The sequence below is a fragment of the Rhinopithecus roxellana genome, chromosome 5 (assembly GCF_007565055.1).
Source record: "Rhinopithecus roxellana isolate Shanxi Qingling chromosome 5, ASM756505v1, whole genome shotgun sequence".
Taxonomy (NCBI): Eukaryota; Metazoa; Chordata; class Mammalia; order Primates; family Cercopithecidae; genus Rhinopithecus; species Rhinopithecus roxellana.
The window spans coordinates 54,170,396-54,188,407 of NC_044553.1; the positions used below are offsets into that span (position 1 = coordinate 54,170,396).

Consider the following 18,012-nt stretch of genomic DNA (forward strand, 5'->3'; position numbering starts at 1 on the left):
AAGAATCAATGAAGAAGATGCTCAAAGAGGAACGTGTACTTAGTACATCTCATAGTGGACTTGTCCTAGGAGAATCAGAACTCTAGCAGAACTCATGTAATCCTTAAAGCTCATGCTATGATTATTGATTAAAAGAGGACAGCTGAGACCTTTGACAATTCAGAGGCCAGTGGTCTGTGCAGTCAGTGTGGCTTCTCTAACAGGGAAAGGCATATAAAGAAAAGGAAATGAGACAGCCTGGGGCACAAGTTCAAGTATGAGCAATGTTATCACATGTTCCATAGTGCCTATCAAACAACTGTGTATGGTCCTATTAGTCTTCTCCTTAGCAACTGGCACTCCCATAATATTCAAAGCCATCTGGATATCTGCTCTTATTTGCAAGTAGTCAGGAAAAGTAAAGTAAGAGGGTTGATAATACGAGCTTTGTGAACCCCAGCTCTCTCCATGTGCTTCAGCTCTGACCAGGATAGAGCAACTCAGGAGGTGAGGTCTATCCAAAGTTGCCAGATTTGACCAGTTAATAGTGCAACGATTTGAAGAACAGTGACTCTAGCCCTTTAGAGGTTAAAGGCTATTAGGTAGATGTGTAGGCAAAGGCTCAGATCACATTCATAATACACTTGCAATTCCATGGCTCTATTATGCTGTATGATTTGACCCCAAGGCATCAGAATCAAAGAGACCCGTCAGATGCCTGAGGCAGAGATCAAAATGGGCAAAGTAGAAAAAGGACTCTCTAAGAAATGACTTACCATCATCAGATCTGCTAGCCATAGCCTGGTTCTCTATCCAGTTGATGCCAGGCTTTCCTTGCAAGTGGTAGCGAGAGGACAACTACAACAATGTAGCCTCACCCACAGCCCCTTCTGCTGCTCACCACCCAGCATCCATCTGTGAGGTCTCTCAACAGTGAGCCATTTCAGGTTTTAAATTTCATTTTACGTACAATTTTATCACTCACTGAGATTTTTTTTTTCTAAAATAAAGAAGCATTTAATTTTTTTCTCTCTTCAGCTGTTAGCACATTTAAGTTAGTTCCTGCTTTTTTTGTTTAGGTAGTTTTTGTTCATGATGATTTTTTCTTCTCTTGCTCATTGGGATAGAAGTGGAATATATAATTATTTTTGTGATGTTAGGATTTGTTGTTGTGCAGAGAAAAAAGATAAAGGTCAAATGATCAAAGGCATTTGTCGATGATCCAGAAGAGCATTCAGATTTAAGCATTATTACAAGGGATCATCTAATGCTAAGAGTAATTTTACTTGACACATGTGGCAATTAATGTGTCAAGCAAAATGCTGCTTACCATTACTAATCATTACTTTATTGTGGAAATACAGTAGTCCCTTGGTATTGGCATGGGATTGGTTCCAGAACCCCCACCCCAGATATCAAAATCCATGCATACTTACATCCCACATTTGGCTCTGCAGAACTTCCCTGGGGGAAAAGTTGGTCTTCCTTATCCGTAGGTTTTTGGATCCTGTGAACACTGTATTTTCAATCCTTACTTGGTTGTGGATGCAGAACCCACAGATACCGAGGGCCAACTGTGCTTATTGAAAAATATCCACATGTAAGTGGACCCACGCAGTTCAAATTTGTGTTTCTCAAGGATTAGCTGTATTTGTTTCGTGCTTGAAAGCCAAGCAGGTAGGATGGTATCATAGACAAAGCATAGGCTCAATTTTTTTTTTTTTTTTTGCTGTTTTTATGATCTTCACTTAGTATAAAAGCTTCTGTCAAAAACTGCAGCCTCCAGTACCAGTAGCAAAGCATTTCTAAAAGGTTTTGACTAAGGTACTTTATCAGTGCATGGCCCGATGCACTACATGTATAAATTTCATCTTTACTACATTAGATTTCTACCAGTTGTATAGAAATAGCCTAGTATGCTTAGTTAGGACAGTATGTTTAATATTGGGGATGATCTTAAGAAATTATAGATTTCTCAATATGGTATTCTAATTAAAACCTAATTAGCAATTCACTGTGTTAGAACTTGGATTTTTTCTCATAGAAGTAATTTCACTATGCATAGAAAGTAAAGATGTATTTTTTGGAGACATTAGAATTTCAAAAATATAAGGCAGCACATGTGGAATGTAGAGGTGTTAAAAATCTTAAGTGTGGGTTTCTCTATAGCTCTAAGCTTGAACAGTTTTGTATAATCAGCGAGCTTGCCAAACAGTATCAAAAAACTCATTTTCTTCAAGTGCTTTATTTATCTTTAATAGAACCTTCATCACCCTGGTGTTGTAAATTTGGAGTGTATGTTTGAGACGCCTGAAAGAGTGTTTGTTGTTATGGAAAAACTCCATGGAGACATGCTGGAAATGATCTTGTCAAGTGAAAAGGGCAGGTTGCCAGAGCACATAACGAAGTTTTTAATTACTCAGGTAAGAAATAAATTACAGACAGAAAAAATACAATATGTAATATCAAGTGTTATCACTGTTTAACCACAGCTTTCTAGCCTTTGTTGTTTAGTCCCTACTTCCAGTCTAAACTACACTAGAAAAGGTTGTAGTGGCTTTATTGTATTACGTGATTTATATCTATATTAATCAGACTCTACAGTATACCAAATTAGTAACATGTTTGCAGGTCCATGTATTCACACTTTTCGTGAAAATTTAAAATGTACATTGGTTTAGTTTTGCTTCTTTGAGAATATTTAAGAATGGATGTCCCTGTTAGATGTAGGTCTTTTATCTACATTTGTCTTGGCTGCTGTATGAATACCATCATATGATAATTTTTTCATTGAAATTTCTTTAGAAACCTATGTTAATCTAGCTCATTTCAGTGTCTTTAACATAAAGAAATTTGAATGTTCATTGTCAGTTTTTTTCTTGGACTTTTAACTGGTAGAAGACATTTTGAAATTAATAAACTGGAATGAAATTATTTTGGTGATTTTTCTTCTTTATAGATACTCGTGGCTTTGCGGCACCTTCATTTTAAAAATATCGTTCACTGTGACCTCAAACCAGAAAATGTGTTGCTAGCATCAGCTGATCCTTTTCCTCAGGCAAGTATAAAAGCCTCTCTCAGCAAAAAGCCAGTTGACAGCATCACTGGCTTCCATGTGGCATCTTGTCACCTTCCAATTTTCCCTTAAAACCTTTATTTGTTGCAAGTGTTTTCTATTCATTTTTATCCATTTGTTACCTTCTTTTACCTTTGGGACTATGGCCTTGTGGTTTTTTGGTGAAGCCAGCCTAATTATACACAGAAGTTCCTTCTCATTATGCCTTTTGGCTTTTCTAGAAGTGGCCTGAGTGACAATACTTCAAAGTCCCAGAGATGTTACTAGCTCACTAATGGGCAAGATATTAAACCTCACGGTTGTTCTCAAGGACAAGGGCAAAACTTTTTTCCTTTCCTAAACTTAGAGAGTGGGAAACCAGCTATCTCTGCAGGGAATTAGAGATCCGAAGTGACCTGACTAAGATGACTGTCCTGCCTTGCTTCCCTAACACCTTCCGGTCCTGCCTATATATGTGCCAGTGCAGAGCTAATTTTGAGGATTATTGTGGATGATATGACACATCTTTGTACTTATCCTTCATCTTCTACTCGTAATAAGCCCTTGAGTGAAGGTCATCACTTCCCTGATTTGCATAACGCTTTCATGCCTTGTATACAATATTACCCACTTCTGAGTACACTTACCTTCTTCATATTTGTCTCTTGGGTTTTGGAGAAGGAAGACTGTTTTTTTGGTTTTTTTCCATTTATTTTTATTATTTATTTATTTATTTATTTATTTTCACACAGAGCACTCTGTTGCCCCAGGCTGGAGTGCAATGGTGCAGTCTCAGCTCACGGCAACCTCTGCCTTGCAGACTCAATCAATCCTCCCACCTCAGCCTCCCGAATAGCTGGGACTATAGCCACACACCACTATGCCAGGCTAATTTTTAAATTTTTTGTAGAGATGGGGATCTCTCTATGTTGCCTAGACTGACCTTGAACTCCTGTCCTCAAGCAATCCTCCTGCCTTAGCCTCCCAAAGTGTTAGGATTACAGGCATGAGCCACTGCACCCTGCCAAGGGAGACTGTTTAGATGATATTTTTATGAATGAAAACATACTTTTGTATCACTACATAAACCACTGTCTTCAGATACCTAAAATGGAAAAATAGCTATTACTTTAAGAAATCCATATCATTTAATGTAAAGGTAAAGTATTTAAAATACTTTAAATATTTTTATATTTAAATACCAGTATATTTAAATACCAGTTGTATCTGGTGAACATGAACTAAGACACACACACACACAATTGCGAACAGAGTATTTCTGCAAATTCTTTTATCAACAGGTGAAACTTTGTGATTTTGGTTTTGCCCGGATCATTGGAGAGAAGTCTTTCCGGAGGTCAGTAGTGGGTACCCCAGCTTACCTGGCTCCTGAGGTCCTAAGGAACAAGGGCTACAATCGCTCTCTCGACATGTGGTCTGTTGGGGTCATCATCTATGTAAGCCTAAGTGGCACATTCCCATTTAATGAAGATGAAGACATACATGATCAAATTCAGAATGCAGCTTTCATGTATCCACCAAATCCCTGGAAGGAAATCTCTCATGAAGGTAATATCTTCCATTCAAAAATGGCAATGATCTAATCCTGATGTGTTTATGTTATTAAATTAATTTAATTGTAAATTATTAACTTGATAAATGCTCGTTGTAAAGTGCCCACCAGAGTGGAAACACAAAGACATGAATTAATTTGGGTGGGACACGTACAAATAACAGAAATTGGGTTATATATAATAAGAAGTAAGTGAACAACCAGAGAGAATGTATTTTGGCACATTTCATTAGAACTTATAAATATTTATACCTTAGTATAATGGTAATAATGAATCATTAGTAAAGACTTACTTATATGTGCCTAGTTCTGTGTTAAAAACTTTTCAACTATTGTCAACACAAGAATGTTATGATATTGATATTTTAATGATCATATTACATATATTAGTATACCAAGTTCTTTGTCTACTGATTTTCTCTCTGTGGCATTAAAATACGTGTAATATTTTACCTGGCCATTCCCCAGGAATTTTTAGGTTATTTCTCTATGTTTAGTATTAGAACATCCTGATGTATCATTCCTATATATATCTCTGATGATTTCTTTAGAATAGATTACCTTGGCAATGTTGCATTATTTAGAGTTATATTCTTAATAATCACTTCCTTCCTCTTAAAGGAAAAAAGATTGTTTAAAAGAAATTGCAGGGGCTGACAGGGCAGAAAAAGTGACTCATTCAATACTTCAGAAAGGAGTTCCTCCGTTAACATACATTGGAGTGTATTTAATTCTCATAAAAATTCCATAAGATAGGTGTTACTATGGTGGCTATATTTCAAGTGTGGATCATGAGGTCAGAGGTTCGAGACCAGCCTGGCCAATATGGTGAAACCCTGTCTCTACTAAAAATACAAAAATTAGCTGGTCATGGTGGCATGCACCTGTAGTCCCAGCTACTCAGGAGGCTGAGGCAGGAGAATCACTTGAACCCGGGAGGCGGAGGTTGCAATGAGCCGAGATTGCACCACTACACTCCAGCCTGGGCAACAGAGTGAGACTCTGTCTCAAAAAGAAAAAAAAAAGAGAGAGAGAGAGAAGTGACACCACTGGTCAAAATACAAAGCTAGTAAGTAGCAGGGGCACAGTTCATACCCAGGTAGTCTGAACATACTTCCTTTCACTAGTAGCCCTACTTCTTTTCTAGTTTACCGGCAATATCTCATTCTAGGTTCATTCTGTTTGTTCGGACGTTCACCATGTAAAAAGGCTAGTACATTTGTAAACATCTCTTATGTGATGTCTGTTACTGCATATGTTGGTATAGATATGAGAAAAGAATGTATAAACTGCCTAGGAGAAATTAAGTTCTTAGACTGCTATTGGTATTAAATGCCAAGAGCTATCCATTATCAGAGCTTTAAGTTACCATCAGCAACAACCTTTAACATCCTCTAATTAGTTGTAAATCATAGGTAGATGGATATATCTTAAAGGAAACTGTGGCCTACAAAAGAACTACCATGTTTGCCAAAGGAATAATTAAACATTTTTCACAATTCAACAGAGATGAAAAGTAAAGTGTAATTATGTTTCTTTCTCAGGAGACAGAATTGTCAAATAACCTTGTGACCCTTGTTAGGAAACATTACATCTAAATAGAGCTAACCATTATGCCTGATATTGCTCATTCAGAGATCCAGCAAAATAAGTTGATCCTGTTATCAGAACGCCAATCTGGAATACCACTGAAGCCAATCAGACACTTTCCTGTTCTACAGGGATTGGGCGTTGGGGAAATAACCTTCACGTTTTTAAACCCTTTTTCTTGGAGTAGTGGAACAAATGATGCCCCTCTCTCTGCTTTTGTGAAAATTTGACTTGCTATATAGCTATAGCCTATTCAGACAAAACCTATTCAGGCCAGAAATGAACAGTTACAAATTATGAACTTTTAATTATCACTAGTAATAGACACCAGAGGACTAGATATCAAAGGCCCAGGAAACACTTGCTGGGAAACCACAATACACGTACACAGTAGGTAATACAAAAGTAGAGGACAGAACATCAGATGTGCTTCACAGAACTTGAATGTTAGTTGGGGAGATGAGTTATGTGATGTTGGATAAAATGATAATTTATTTCCTTGAATTGTTACCTAGGTGGAAAATCAGGGCCTCCAAGTTCAGGGGAAGGAGAATCACTGTGGACTTTACCAGTTAGGACTCCACTTTCAGAGGAGATAGAATTTAGGCCAGTCAGTGAAGAATGGAAAGAAAGAGACATAGCATTTTAGTGAGAGGGAATTATACAGGATAATTCAAAAGGCATTTATATTTGACTAGGAAGTACACATTTTACTTGGCTATGGAAATGTCTAAGCACTAAAAATTTCCTACCACTCAGATGAAGTGATATGGAGACCAGCTCAGATGGGAGATAGAACCCTCACTTTTCCAAATGACTCAGTACCTCCTTATGGCTCACTCTTGCCTTTGAGGCACAGGCATTATACTGTTTGCGAACTAAAGCTCTGGATGGAAAAAAAGTTATCTAGCTGCTGATGTATGCATAGAACTCATGCTTGAATATAGAGAAAAGTTAGTTAAATTACATCATAATATCAGTTAAGGTGTCAACAAAAGTAGTTATTGGCCCAGGTTCTATCCCATTATCGTATTGAGAACAAATAATTCCATCATTAGAAGTTATAATGGAGTTGAGACCAAATAATTTTAATTTTAAGCTTGTAGGACCTGACAAACACACCAGCAAAACTATTAATAGTATCTGGCACAGGGTGGTCACAACTGATATTAGATTAATTTTTAGTCTCAGGATACTTTAAACCACACCAGAAACACTAAGAATCCAGATCCGGGGAAATAAAAACCCAAGCACCTCCATGATTTTGACAAAGATAAAATGTCAACAGTCAAGTAGTTTGAGATAGAGGGTCCTATCTGCCATTCTGAGTAGTCATCACTTACCTTCTTTGGGCTTCAGTTCCTCATCTGTAAAATGGGAAATGATTCCCGCCTACATAATGAGGTTTTAACAAAGACTGAATGAGATAAAGGTTATGAAAGGCATCTATAAAGGCAGGCGTGGGGTGAGCCAAGAATTTGCATCAGAAGGAAGACAGCAGAACACTAAGCACTTGCCCTGGCTGGTAACCAAAAATTGATTGTATCATTTTAGAAACGATGTGCAGGATTCCTTAGTGTTCTTTGGACATATTGCTAGTTGTAATGTATTTTTTTTTCCTGGTATGAAAAAGCAAAAGAAAATGTTGTAAGGTAAGATCTTAATAACATGCATAGATGTGTCAGAATTACAAATTTCTTTATTATGTATTTTTTCTGTTATTGTAGATGTTGACTTGATATAATATGATACCTATATATTGGGGTGCTTGAGTAGTCATTGCACTGCTTGATCCTCACAGCAATCCTCTGATAAGTGATTTGCTTTGGTATCTGCATTAGAGAGAACCCAGAGAGGTTTCATGACCTTGGAATCAAGGGCTTAGACTGGAAATCATTTATAATTTGTCTCCATTCTTTACACTGTACATTGTTGTATACCAAAAGGGTGCTTATTTCTTATGGCTTGATATTTAGGAACCTACAGAAATATTTTGCTCATTAATTATTCCTGCTAAGATGATTTAATAAGCTGAGTACTGGCATTCTGGATATATGCCTGTTAATACTTTATCAATGAATTAACAGGACTCCTGTGTTTACATAACAGAAACCTGTCTCTAACTTAGGCAAATAAGATACTTTATTGGCTCATGCAACTGGGAAGTCCAAAAGATAAACCTCTGATTCAGCTAGATCTTAAAGCTCAAGTGTAATTGTTTCACCATCTCTCACCTCTGCTTTACTTTAAGATGACTTCTTAAAGCAATGATACCCTAGCAGCTCCAAGCTTATGTGCTGCTTATTGTCCATGAATCAGAATGGAAGAGGGATCATCTCTCCATGGCTGTAGGGTCTCTGGAAGGGGCACTGATTGGCTATGGTTAACTCCCTTAATACCCAGGGAACAATCATTCAGCAGCCCCAGGAGCCTGGCTCTGATTGGCCATATGGATGATGATGACAACCTCCAGGTGGAGGAAGGAAGTTCCTGCAGGGAAAAGATGGTAGGCTAAAAACAATCACAAAAGCATTAACAGATGTCCTTTATAAAAATAGATGTTTTGGGTGCAAAATAAGGTATGACTTGAAAAATGAGAGAAAATTTGAAGAAAACTTACCAAATCGTGTTTCCAGTAAAATGGAGAGAGTGAAATTAATTAAATGATGAAAGAAAAAATATGAATAGCTCACACTTTTACAGCATTTGCCTTGTAGCCAGGCACTATTCTAAACACTACATATGTGAATTTGTTTAATCACCCCAGCCTTTGAGTATTTACTCAAAGGATTGTTTTATTATTGTTTGCATGTTGAAGATTAGGTAATGCAGGCATAGAAGGTTAAGTAGCTTGTCTGGGTTGGGCCAGGGTACAAATCCTGTCTGCTGGCCCCAATGCAGATGCTCTTATGCAGGATATTGACATCCTCTTGATTATCTTTCTAATGGATTTAGCCATGCTGTCACATTAAATTTTTAAAATGCTTTCACAGGCATAGAGCTAGAGTAGTAACACGAATTTTAATAATTTCTAAAAGTACTGGGAAATAGGATCACACTGTGATAAAGAGCTGAGTTGTGAGCTGTACCATTTAGTATCTTGGTGATCTCATCCACATTACTTGTTCTCTTAGGTCTTAGTTTTCTTTTCTGATATGATGATGCTAATTCCTACCTTACTGGGTTATTGTAAGTATTAAATGAGATTGTGCTGGAAACTGCTTAGCACAGTGATTGGCATGTCTATATTAGTTTAAATATTGATCATTTTCGATGTCCCAGTCACTTTACAATCTTTTCTTCTGTCTATCTGTATGTATGTATTTAGTTTTTTATAAATGTAAGCATTCTTATATATAAAACTACAATTGTGTATAAAGATATATAACTGAATGCATTTATGTATAACTTACTATAGTTAAGTAATATAAATTATTATAAAATAAATACATTATAAACAATATATAACAAAATACATACATACATCATATATATAGTTATGCATATATAACTATATAAAAATGCATGCATACAAATGAAACATTCCAGCATGAATTATATGTTTACAAACAGTTGCACAAAAGGAGAGTCTAGCTCATCATGGGGAAAGAGTGTGGGAACTTTTCAGTCTATCCTAAGGCAGTATTGTATGTTCTACCATATTTCATTTCATCATTATGGCCGTGTCAGTGGTCATTTGTTATCATCCAGTATATCCCTCACTACCCATCAGTAATTAGACGTGGCCTTGCCTCATCTCCAACTTTATCTCATACCGGGTTAGGCTTAGTGGTCAACACATTCATTTTGTTACCTTTCTGGGTTCCTTGAAAGAACTTGTGTACCTATTTTTAAACATTCGCTTTAAATTTACTTTATCTGTGGAAAGGGCAGCTCAGTATCACGTTAACATATTTTTAGATGACCAGGTACAACTAAGGAGAATTGCACCTTGTCGTTTATCAGCATGCCCCTCCTTTTATCATATTTTTAAAAACAAGAACAAGAAATAGATCAAGATATCCCTCATGTGTGTAGTGTCTGGCATGTCATAAGGGTAAATCCCAGACAGTGCTAAAAACCTCAGAATTGCAAGCAAGACTCAGTCTGTGACTTAAGAAGTAGGTCGCAGGGGTGTGGAGCTTAAAAATTCAAAATGGAAAAACTAGCTATTACTCAAAACAAGAATATTTGTAAGGCAGGAGATTTCTAATAATTTTGCCAAAGAGCCTCTTTGATAATTTGTTTGTTTTAAACAACCTGTCATGGCCTAGCTATAGATCTATAGCAGGCATTTTTTAACTTTAGCATGCCAGCGGTTAATTAGAGGAGCTATTTAAAAATGGAAGTTCCCAGGCTCCACCCCCTTAAACTGCTGTTCTGTACTGACAGCATAAGAAGTCCATGGTCCATGGACTACCCTTTCAAAACTGCTGCTCTGGAGCCCAGATCCCCTGAAATAACCTAGAACTCTAAAACAATTTTGAATTAAGTTTCTGATATTCAAAGTTAGATACATTATAAAATTTATAAAATCATTTATAAATTTCTGTCATTTCTAAAATATTTTTGTATCTATATCATCTTTATCAGATATACAATATCAGGACATGTAACTTGTTCAAAATGTCAAATATATTCTAGTACAGATTGCCATGAAAATAGTGAGAATACAGAAAAAAGCACAAGTATCTTTTGTCAGGAATAAAGAAGAAACAACTATAAACTCCAGGGAAGTACAAAAAGTTTTATAACAAAGTCGTGTACAATAAAGATGCAACTAATATATGTGTCATAATTTTAAGCAATTAAAGGAATGTAGGGGCTGGACATGGTAGCTCATGCCTGTAATCCCAGCACTTTGGGAGGCCAATGCGGGCAGGTCACCTGAGGACAGGAGTTCAAAACCAGCCTGGCCAACATGAAAACCCCATCTCTACTGAAAATAACAGAAATTAACCAGGCGTGGTGGCGCGCACCTGTAGTCCCAGCTACTCGATAGGCTGAGGCGGGAGAATCGCTTAAACCCAGGAGGTAGAGGGTGCAAGTGCCTCTGCACTCCAGCTTGGGCGACAGAGCCAGACTCTTATCTCAAAAAGTAAATAAATAAGTGGAATAAAGGAATGTAGGAAAAGAGAATCTCTTTAATACTTAAATTCTCCTTTAGGTATAGGTTTAAAGATTTGGGGTTACAGGCTATAGGAGGTAAGGGTTATAACATAGAATTTATCAGTTAATAATTATATATAAATTACTCCACATATTGCTTATTAATTTTGTTTTATATGACCTGTAAACCAAGCATGTCTGAGTTAACTATAATTATGCAAAAGAATATGAATAATGAAACTTCTACAACACTAGGAATAAGGAGAACGAAGAAGTGAAGAGAGCCATAAGAGCTCTCACATCCACCGAGTTCATAATGGGATTCTGCCAAAGTAAATGAGTGGTGTTATGTGTGTTTATGTGTATCATTTAACGTAAAATTTAACCATCAAAGCTTAAAGTTTTTAGTAACTATCACATAGATTATCTAATATCCTCCATACTGTGTGCCAGGCACTATTCTAAGTTACAAAGGTGGCCAGTACTATAATTTAACATATCTAAATTATTTGGGAGAAGGAGGAAAACAATAAGATAGGAAAAACTGGAATGAAATTATTCATCTGTGATGGAAAGAAATCACATTTTTTCAAAGTGGTTCTTCTCAAACTATCTGTGATAAAGACCAGTTTTATTTGAATTTCTAAACATATGGACCAGTGCTTTGTAAAATGTATTTAAAATGTGACAGCAATGTTAAATAGCTATAAAAATTTCCAAAGACTTAGTCTCACTTTATATACTTATCTCATCATTGATTGATTACAAACAATTCAGACCAGCACTGATTCCTAGATCACTTTGAGCAGCACTAGTTTAGGGTCAATGAAACAAGTATAGAAGATACTGCATTTATTATTTAGAGGTATGGAGCTAATTAGAAGAAGAGTTTTAAATATTTAAAATAGGTAGTCTCTAGAAACCAGGTCCAATAATGAGATATAAGATTTTTTTTTTTTTTTGCTTTTGTATATGTCTTACTGATTTAGATCTTTTATCAGGTGCATGCAATAACTTTCATTAAAAAACTAATAAAAGGGCATGACATGAAAGATAAATGGAGTAAATAGACTACAACCTTTTTAGAACACTAATTCTTCCATGTATGGTCTGAAAGGTGTCTAAAATTTGAAATAAATAATGTATAATATTTATATATAAATATTCACTCAGGAGCTGTAGGATTACAGTTCTTTTTCTATAATCACTGCAGTGTGACTGAGCAGTTGAAGAAAGATGCAATCTTCAGTCACTCAACTATCATGTCCACACAAAGAAGAATAGTCAAGTGTGAAGGTCAAATGAATTCTGTCTTCCTACATTCCTTTATTTGCTCAGAATTTTAACACACGTCGTAAATGATTTTTCCCTACAGCTGACTTGATTATATAGCTGTTGTTTTCCACAGAGTTTATTCTTAGAGGAAAAGAAATGACACAGATAACCAAGCGATACGAATTGTATAATTGGTGAAGTGAGATATAATTTGCTTCAGTGCAAGTCATTTCACTAGGAAAATGATGACAGACCTGTAGCGATAGATTGGAAAGCATTTGTTAGAGTAATAGTACATTTCCATTATCAAATTGAATTGATGTGTTCAATTAGAGATACACAGTAAATTTGAGGAAGATTAGTAATGGGCCATGAAGATTCCCAGAGAAGTTGCTATTTTTTTCCTTCTGAGTTTTGATATTCCTTTATATGCCATTAGAGAGGCAAGCAGGCAGTAATCAACACAGAGGCAGCCTCGGAAATTGTCTCACAAGGAGCCCCCGACCCCTGCAGACAAAAGATCATTTTCTGCGTTCTCAGGTGAAGTCTGAAGAAGCACCTATTCCCGAGTCACCTGCTGAGTTGTTTCTGCTCAGCTTCAGAGTCACATGGTTAGTCGGTATTCTCAGGAATTGAGACCAGACAGGAAGCCTTGACATTTGGTGACACACACACACACACACACACTTTAGGTTTAATGCAAAGGCATAGGAAATGCCTTTAGTGCATCATAATTGTGATGATGCAAACAGCTACGCAAGTTCCTTCCACTTGTGTGCTCTGGCAACCTCCATGGTAGTATTTATGCTTCTTTTTCCCGATAAGCACAGCTATAATTTATTCTTCCAATTGGTCTCAATCCTCAACTATAGAATATAGAATACGTGGTATCTCAAGGCATAGAATGGCTATCATAATATACCACTAAATTTATCAAGGCATCTTAATTTTATTTAAAATATTTTTGCCATTCAACTTGGTAAATTCAAATAAAATTGGTCACAAGTGTGTTTTTCTCTAGAAATTGGAGATTGAAAAATACAGCCAGTACAAACACAAAGCAAACCTAAATAAAAGCCTAGCACCATTACCACATGGTATGTTTTCAAAATCCAACAGTGTTCCAGAACGCTAAACACTTAAGTTGGAAGTAGCACTTTGCCATGAAAAGGAACCAGCTGTAGGTCCCTCTTTCACAACATATTGTTCAAAACAAAAAAATAACCCCATTGAAAATAAGGCTCGGGTAGATGAGACCCAGAAATCCAATGGTACGAGAAACAAAAGAAAGACAATTGTCATTTTAATAATTAAACTGTGTTTGTAACAGTTTATGAGCCTTGCAGATCCAGCGAGCCTGCTGAATATTTATGAATAGATTGATTTGTCAACATATTAACACACTGTCAGACATAACGGCATGGAGGAGAGGCGAGGAGACTAGCCAGTGAACTGCTTAAAAATGCTGACTGGTTGCCAGGAAATTTAATCAGAATTGATAAGATAAAGTGACTTATGGAGGTCAGAATCTCCAATGGGGTTTAACATTCTAAACAATCTCAAGATTCTGGAATTAATTATGTTTAATTTTAATAAAAGAATATTAATTTTATACAATTAGTAGGAACTTTACAATTATGAGCCAAAGGCATACAATGCTTTGAAAAATATCTACCAGTAGAGTGATTTTTTTACATATATACCTATGTATACATATTTCCAAATCCAAATAAGGTAATATCTGCAAAGCATGTCCCATTAGGAAAAGAATCATTTATTTTGATAGCAAGTAATATACAGTTAATGAGATTTTCTCTAACAAGTGATATATATAGAGAGAAACTGCTCAGAGGTTTTAGCAAGCACATTGGCATTGTAAATGCTCAAAATTGGCTGCTTATTTGCCATTCAAAATAGAAATACTTCCTGTATATTTCAGTTACAAAGTTAAAGTTTCACTTCTGAATGTACATCATAGTTTAGCTGAAATATATAACACCTGACTATGTGTGGAGATGTCTGAATAGAAGATCAACAAAGGTTAAATATTCTGTAAGTTTGCTTTCTTCCATAACAACAAAGAATAATGCTTCAAAATAAAATCTTATCTAACCCCTATATTGCTCCCAAGTGCCAACCCACTGAGTAATTATCTAGAATATTATTAAATTGTTCTAGTGATAGAAAATACACAATTTCATGAGCAGCCCAGTTTCTTTTTAATCTGACTCCAAAACAATGAACAAAATTGTTCATGTATTTATACACACTGATAGAACAAACCCAAACCCTTTCCAAACAAAGATTCATCTCAGAGGTTTGAAAGCAGTCATCATGTCTCCCCTAGCCTTCTCTTCTCCTGCACAACTCAGTTTTTTATATTCACCCTCCTGTTCACTGTGGCAGAAGCACTCTCTGCTTTATCTACGTTCTCTTATAGTCAAACCTCAGGACTGATCTGACTTGAGGGTCAGTAAGTCTTATTAAGAGTAAAGTGGGCCAGGCATGGTGGCTCACGCCTGTAATAACAACACTTTGGGAGGACGGGGTGGGCAGATAGCCTGAGGTCGGGAGTTCGAGACCAGCCTGATCAACATGGAGAAACCCCATCTCTACTAAAAATACAAAATTAGCCAGGTGTGGTGCCTGTAATCCCAGCTACTCAGGAGGCTGAGGCAGGAGAATTGCTTGAACCCTGGAGGCAGAGATTGTGGTGAGCCAAGATGCCATTGCACTCCAGCCTGGGCAACAAGAGTAAAACTCTGTCTCAAAGACAGAGAGAGTAAAGTGAAACTACTACTTCCCTCATTACAAAGTACACATTTCTGTTAGCACAACATAAAATAACATTTGATTTGGGTATAATAAATAAACTCATACTGAGTTTACTGTGGATTTAAAACCCAGAATTCATTCTTACATATATTCTTGATAAGCCAGATTTTCCAATTCTGTACTTAGTCCTTTTGAGGAGACTGAGAGAGAAGGACCTAAATAGAGGACATAGTTTCAATTGTCTCCTTTAAGTTATTTACTAGCGTGGCCCATTGCTCCAGTCTGTAGTTATTGGGATATTATTTGTGTAATCCAACTTGTTTGCTCTTCGTGTTGGCAACTTCTGAGCAGAAATTATGTTTAAACTCTTCTATCTCTTCATTCCAGATACTGAACAAGATGGAGCTGAGGACAGATACCTCTATGATTAGATAGCTTTCTGTATATTTATGTCCATCTATTCAGGGGCCCTTTGGGCAATATTAAGCCAGTTTTTAACCACTATCAATATTCTCATACCTCTAGCTCCTTGCTACTCAAAATGTGGTCTAAAGTCCAGCAATATAGGATTGTCTAGTAGCCATTAAAATACAGACTATCAGACCCCACCTCAGAACTACCAAATCAGAATCTTCAGTTTAAGATCTCTTAACTATTTTTCATATGTATGTAGAAGTCAGAGAAACACTGCTTAGCACAGTCATGCTCAACTCTAGCTGCACACACCTGAGACACTTTGCTACAAATACTGATACAAATATCAATATCCTCTCCTAAAGATTTTCACTTCACCTTTGGTTTGAGTATCAGTATTTAAAAATAAAACTTCCCAAAGGATTTTAGTGTGCAGTCCATTAAAACGAACATTGTAAAATAAACATAATCTGCATGGCAGTTACTGTCAGCGTCATTATGATTTGCTAAAAGAAGTCACTGATCTTATGATCTGTTATATTTTGTAAGGTTGTAATGCCCTACCATCCAGAAATATTTTAGCCAAATTATGCAAACCATATGCATAGTTCATTAAAATGAAACAAAGTCCAATATGAACACGATCAGCATAATATAAATATATTTTGATTTCTTCTTTAAAGTTTGAATCAATTGGGCTTCAGTTTGGAGGCTGCTGTATGGTTGTGTTTAAACAATTTATGATTTCCAAGATCATATCCCCAGTTTTCAGGAGGAAATGAAATTGGATGAAAAGCAAAGGAGTAACCATTGATAGAATAACTTTCTACAGAGGAAAGAACTGAAAAAGGAAAGATGCCGACTCGAGTCTCTAAAGGTCTTGCACTTCATTGGATTCCAGTAATTGACTCCGGAGCGAGTGAGATGATGATTTCCAGTGGCCTTGTTTGCTGCCGGCAGCCTCTGGTTTCAGTCCCTGAGAGGAGCGTCCCAGTTAGTGTTGCTGAGCAACAGCATGCTGAGTTGAGAGCTGGAATGTGAAGGGTTGCAAAACGATTTTTAAAATAAACACACAACTTCCCATCAGCATGAAGCAAGCCAAAGGGAGAGAAGTACTAAGCACTACACTGTGACAGGCAGTGAGGCAGAATTGAAAGGGAAAAAGAAAACACTTGCCTAAAGGCAAGGAGCTTGAAGGTTGATTGGCAATGGCTCTATCACCAGAATGATTGTTCTCATCTGGTTTCTATTTTGAAAAGATACCTGAATAATTTGGGGTGGAGAGAAGTCAGGGAAAAATGTACTGTGTCTTGACAAAAGAGATCAGCCTTGAGGTTTCACAGGTGATTTCCTGCCTGAAAAATACACATTGTAAAATAAACATAATCTGCATGGCAGTTCCTCTAAGCATCATTCTGATTTTCCAAAAGAAGTCACTGATCTTATGATCTGTTGTGTTTTGTAGAGTTGTGACGCCCTACCATCCAGAAATATTTTTAGCCAAAAATATACAAACCATATGCATACAATATGGGTATTGAAATTTAGAGCTAAGAAAATGGCTATTTAAATTTCTAATTAATGTATTCAGTCTACTAAATGCTACTTAGCAAGCATTTTTCTAATGCATTGTAGTTCAAATATATTTTACTTAAAATATTTATAAAACTTACGTGCAAAAAAATGAGTACCCACTCTGTGTGACCTTAAAGGAACTAAAATCTAATGATGAGAGTGTGGGGAGATAGGCATGTATTGAAATAATAAAAGAAAATAAAATGGGAAATGGAACATGATTGAAAGGTGTGACCTGGGGAACCTATTAAGAATTTAAGCATGTCCAGTTACAGTCTTTTTGTAGAGTTTTCTGCAAGCTTTGGATGCCTTTCAGTTTAGCCATAATAATGACACCTGCAAATCTACCTTCTGCATACAAAGAACCTGTTGTGTCCACACACTTGGTATTTGCATTAAAATGGAGAATGACTGCAATCTAGTTTGTGCAACTTCAAATATAATTCTGTATTTTGTTGTTATTTTTAGAAAAATATTGAATCTATATCATATTCTGATAGAATGCTCCTTTTCATCTTAAAACGTAAAGCCCTCTGCACCTGCATATGCCATTTAATTTTGTCTTTGTTCAGGTATCCTTGTGCACCTAGCAAATAGGCTACACAGACTTCAGCTATCCTAATATCTGCTGAAAGTCCCATTCTGCTAAAAGAGAATGTTTGATAAA

The 18,012-nt window shown here is 36.4% G+C and overlaps 1 protein-coding gene across 3 annotated transcripts in view; it reads left to right on the top strand.

Moving 5' to 3' along the window:
- PRKD1 (protein kinase D1) overlaps positions 1-18,012 on the top strand; it is a 355,712-nt gene that overhangs the window by 330,249 nt on the left and 7,451 nt on the right. For all 3 annotated transcript variants that reach the window (XM_030931729.1, XM_030931727.1, XM_030931728.1), the window contains exons 14-16: positions 2,241-2,402; positions 2,939-3,037; positions 4,336-4,603. In XM_030931729.1, coding sequence (XP_030787589.1) covers positions 2,241-2,402; positions 2,939-3,037; positions 4,336-4,603 — 529 coding nt within the window. The remainder of the gene's footprint in view (positions 1-2,240; positions 2,403-2,938; positions 3,038-4,335; positions 4,604-18,012) is intronic.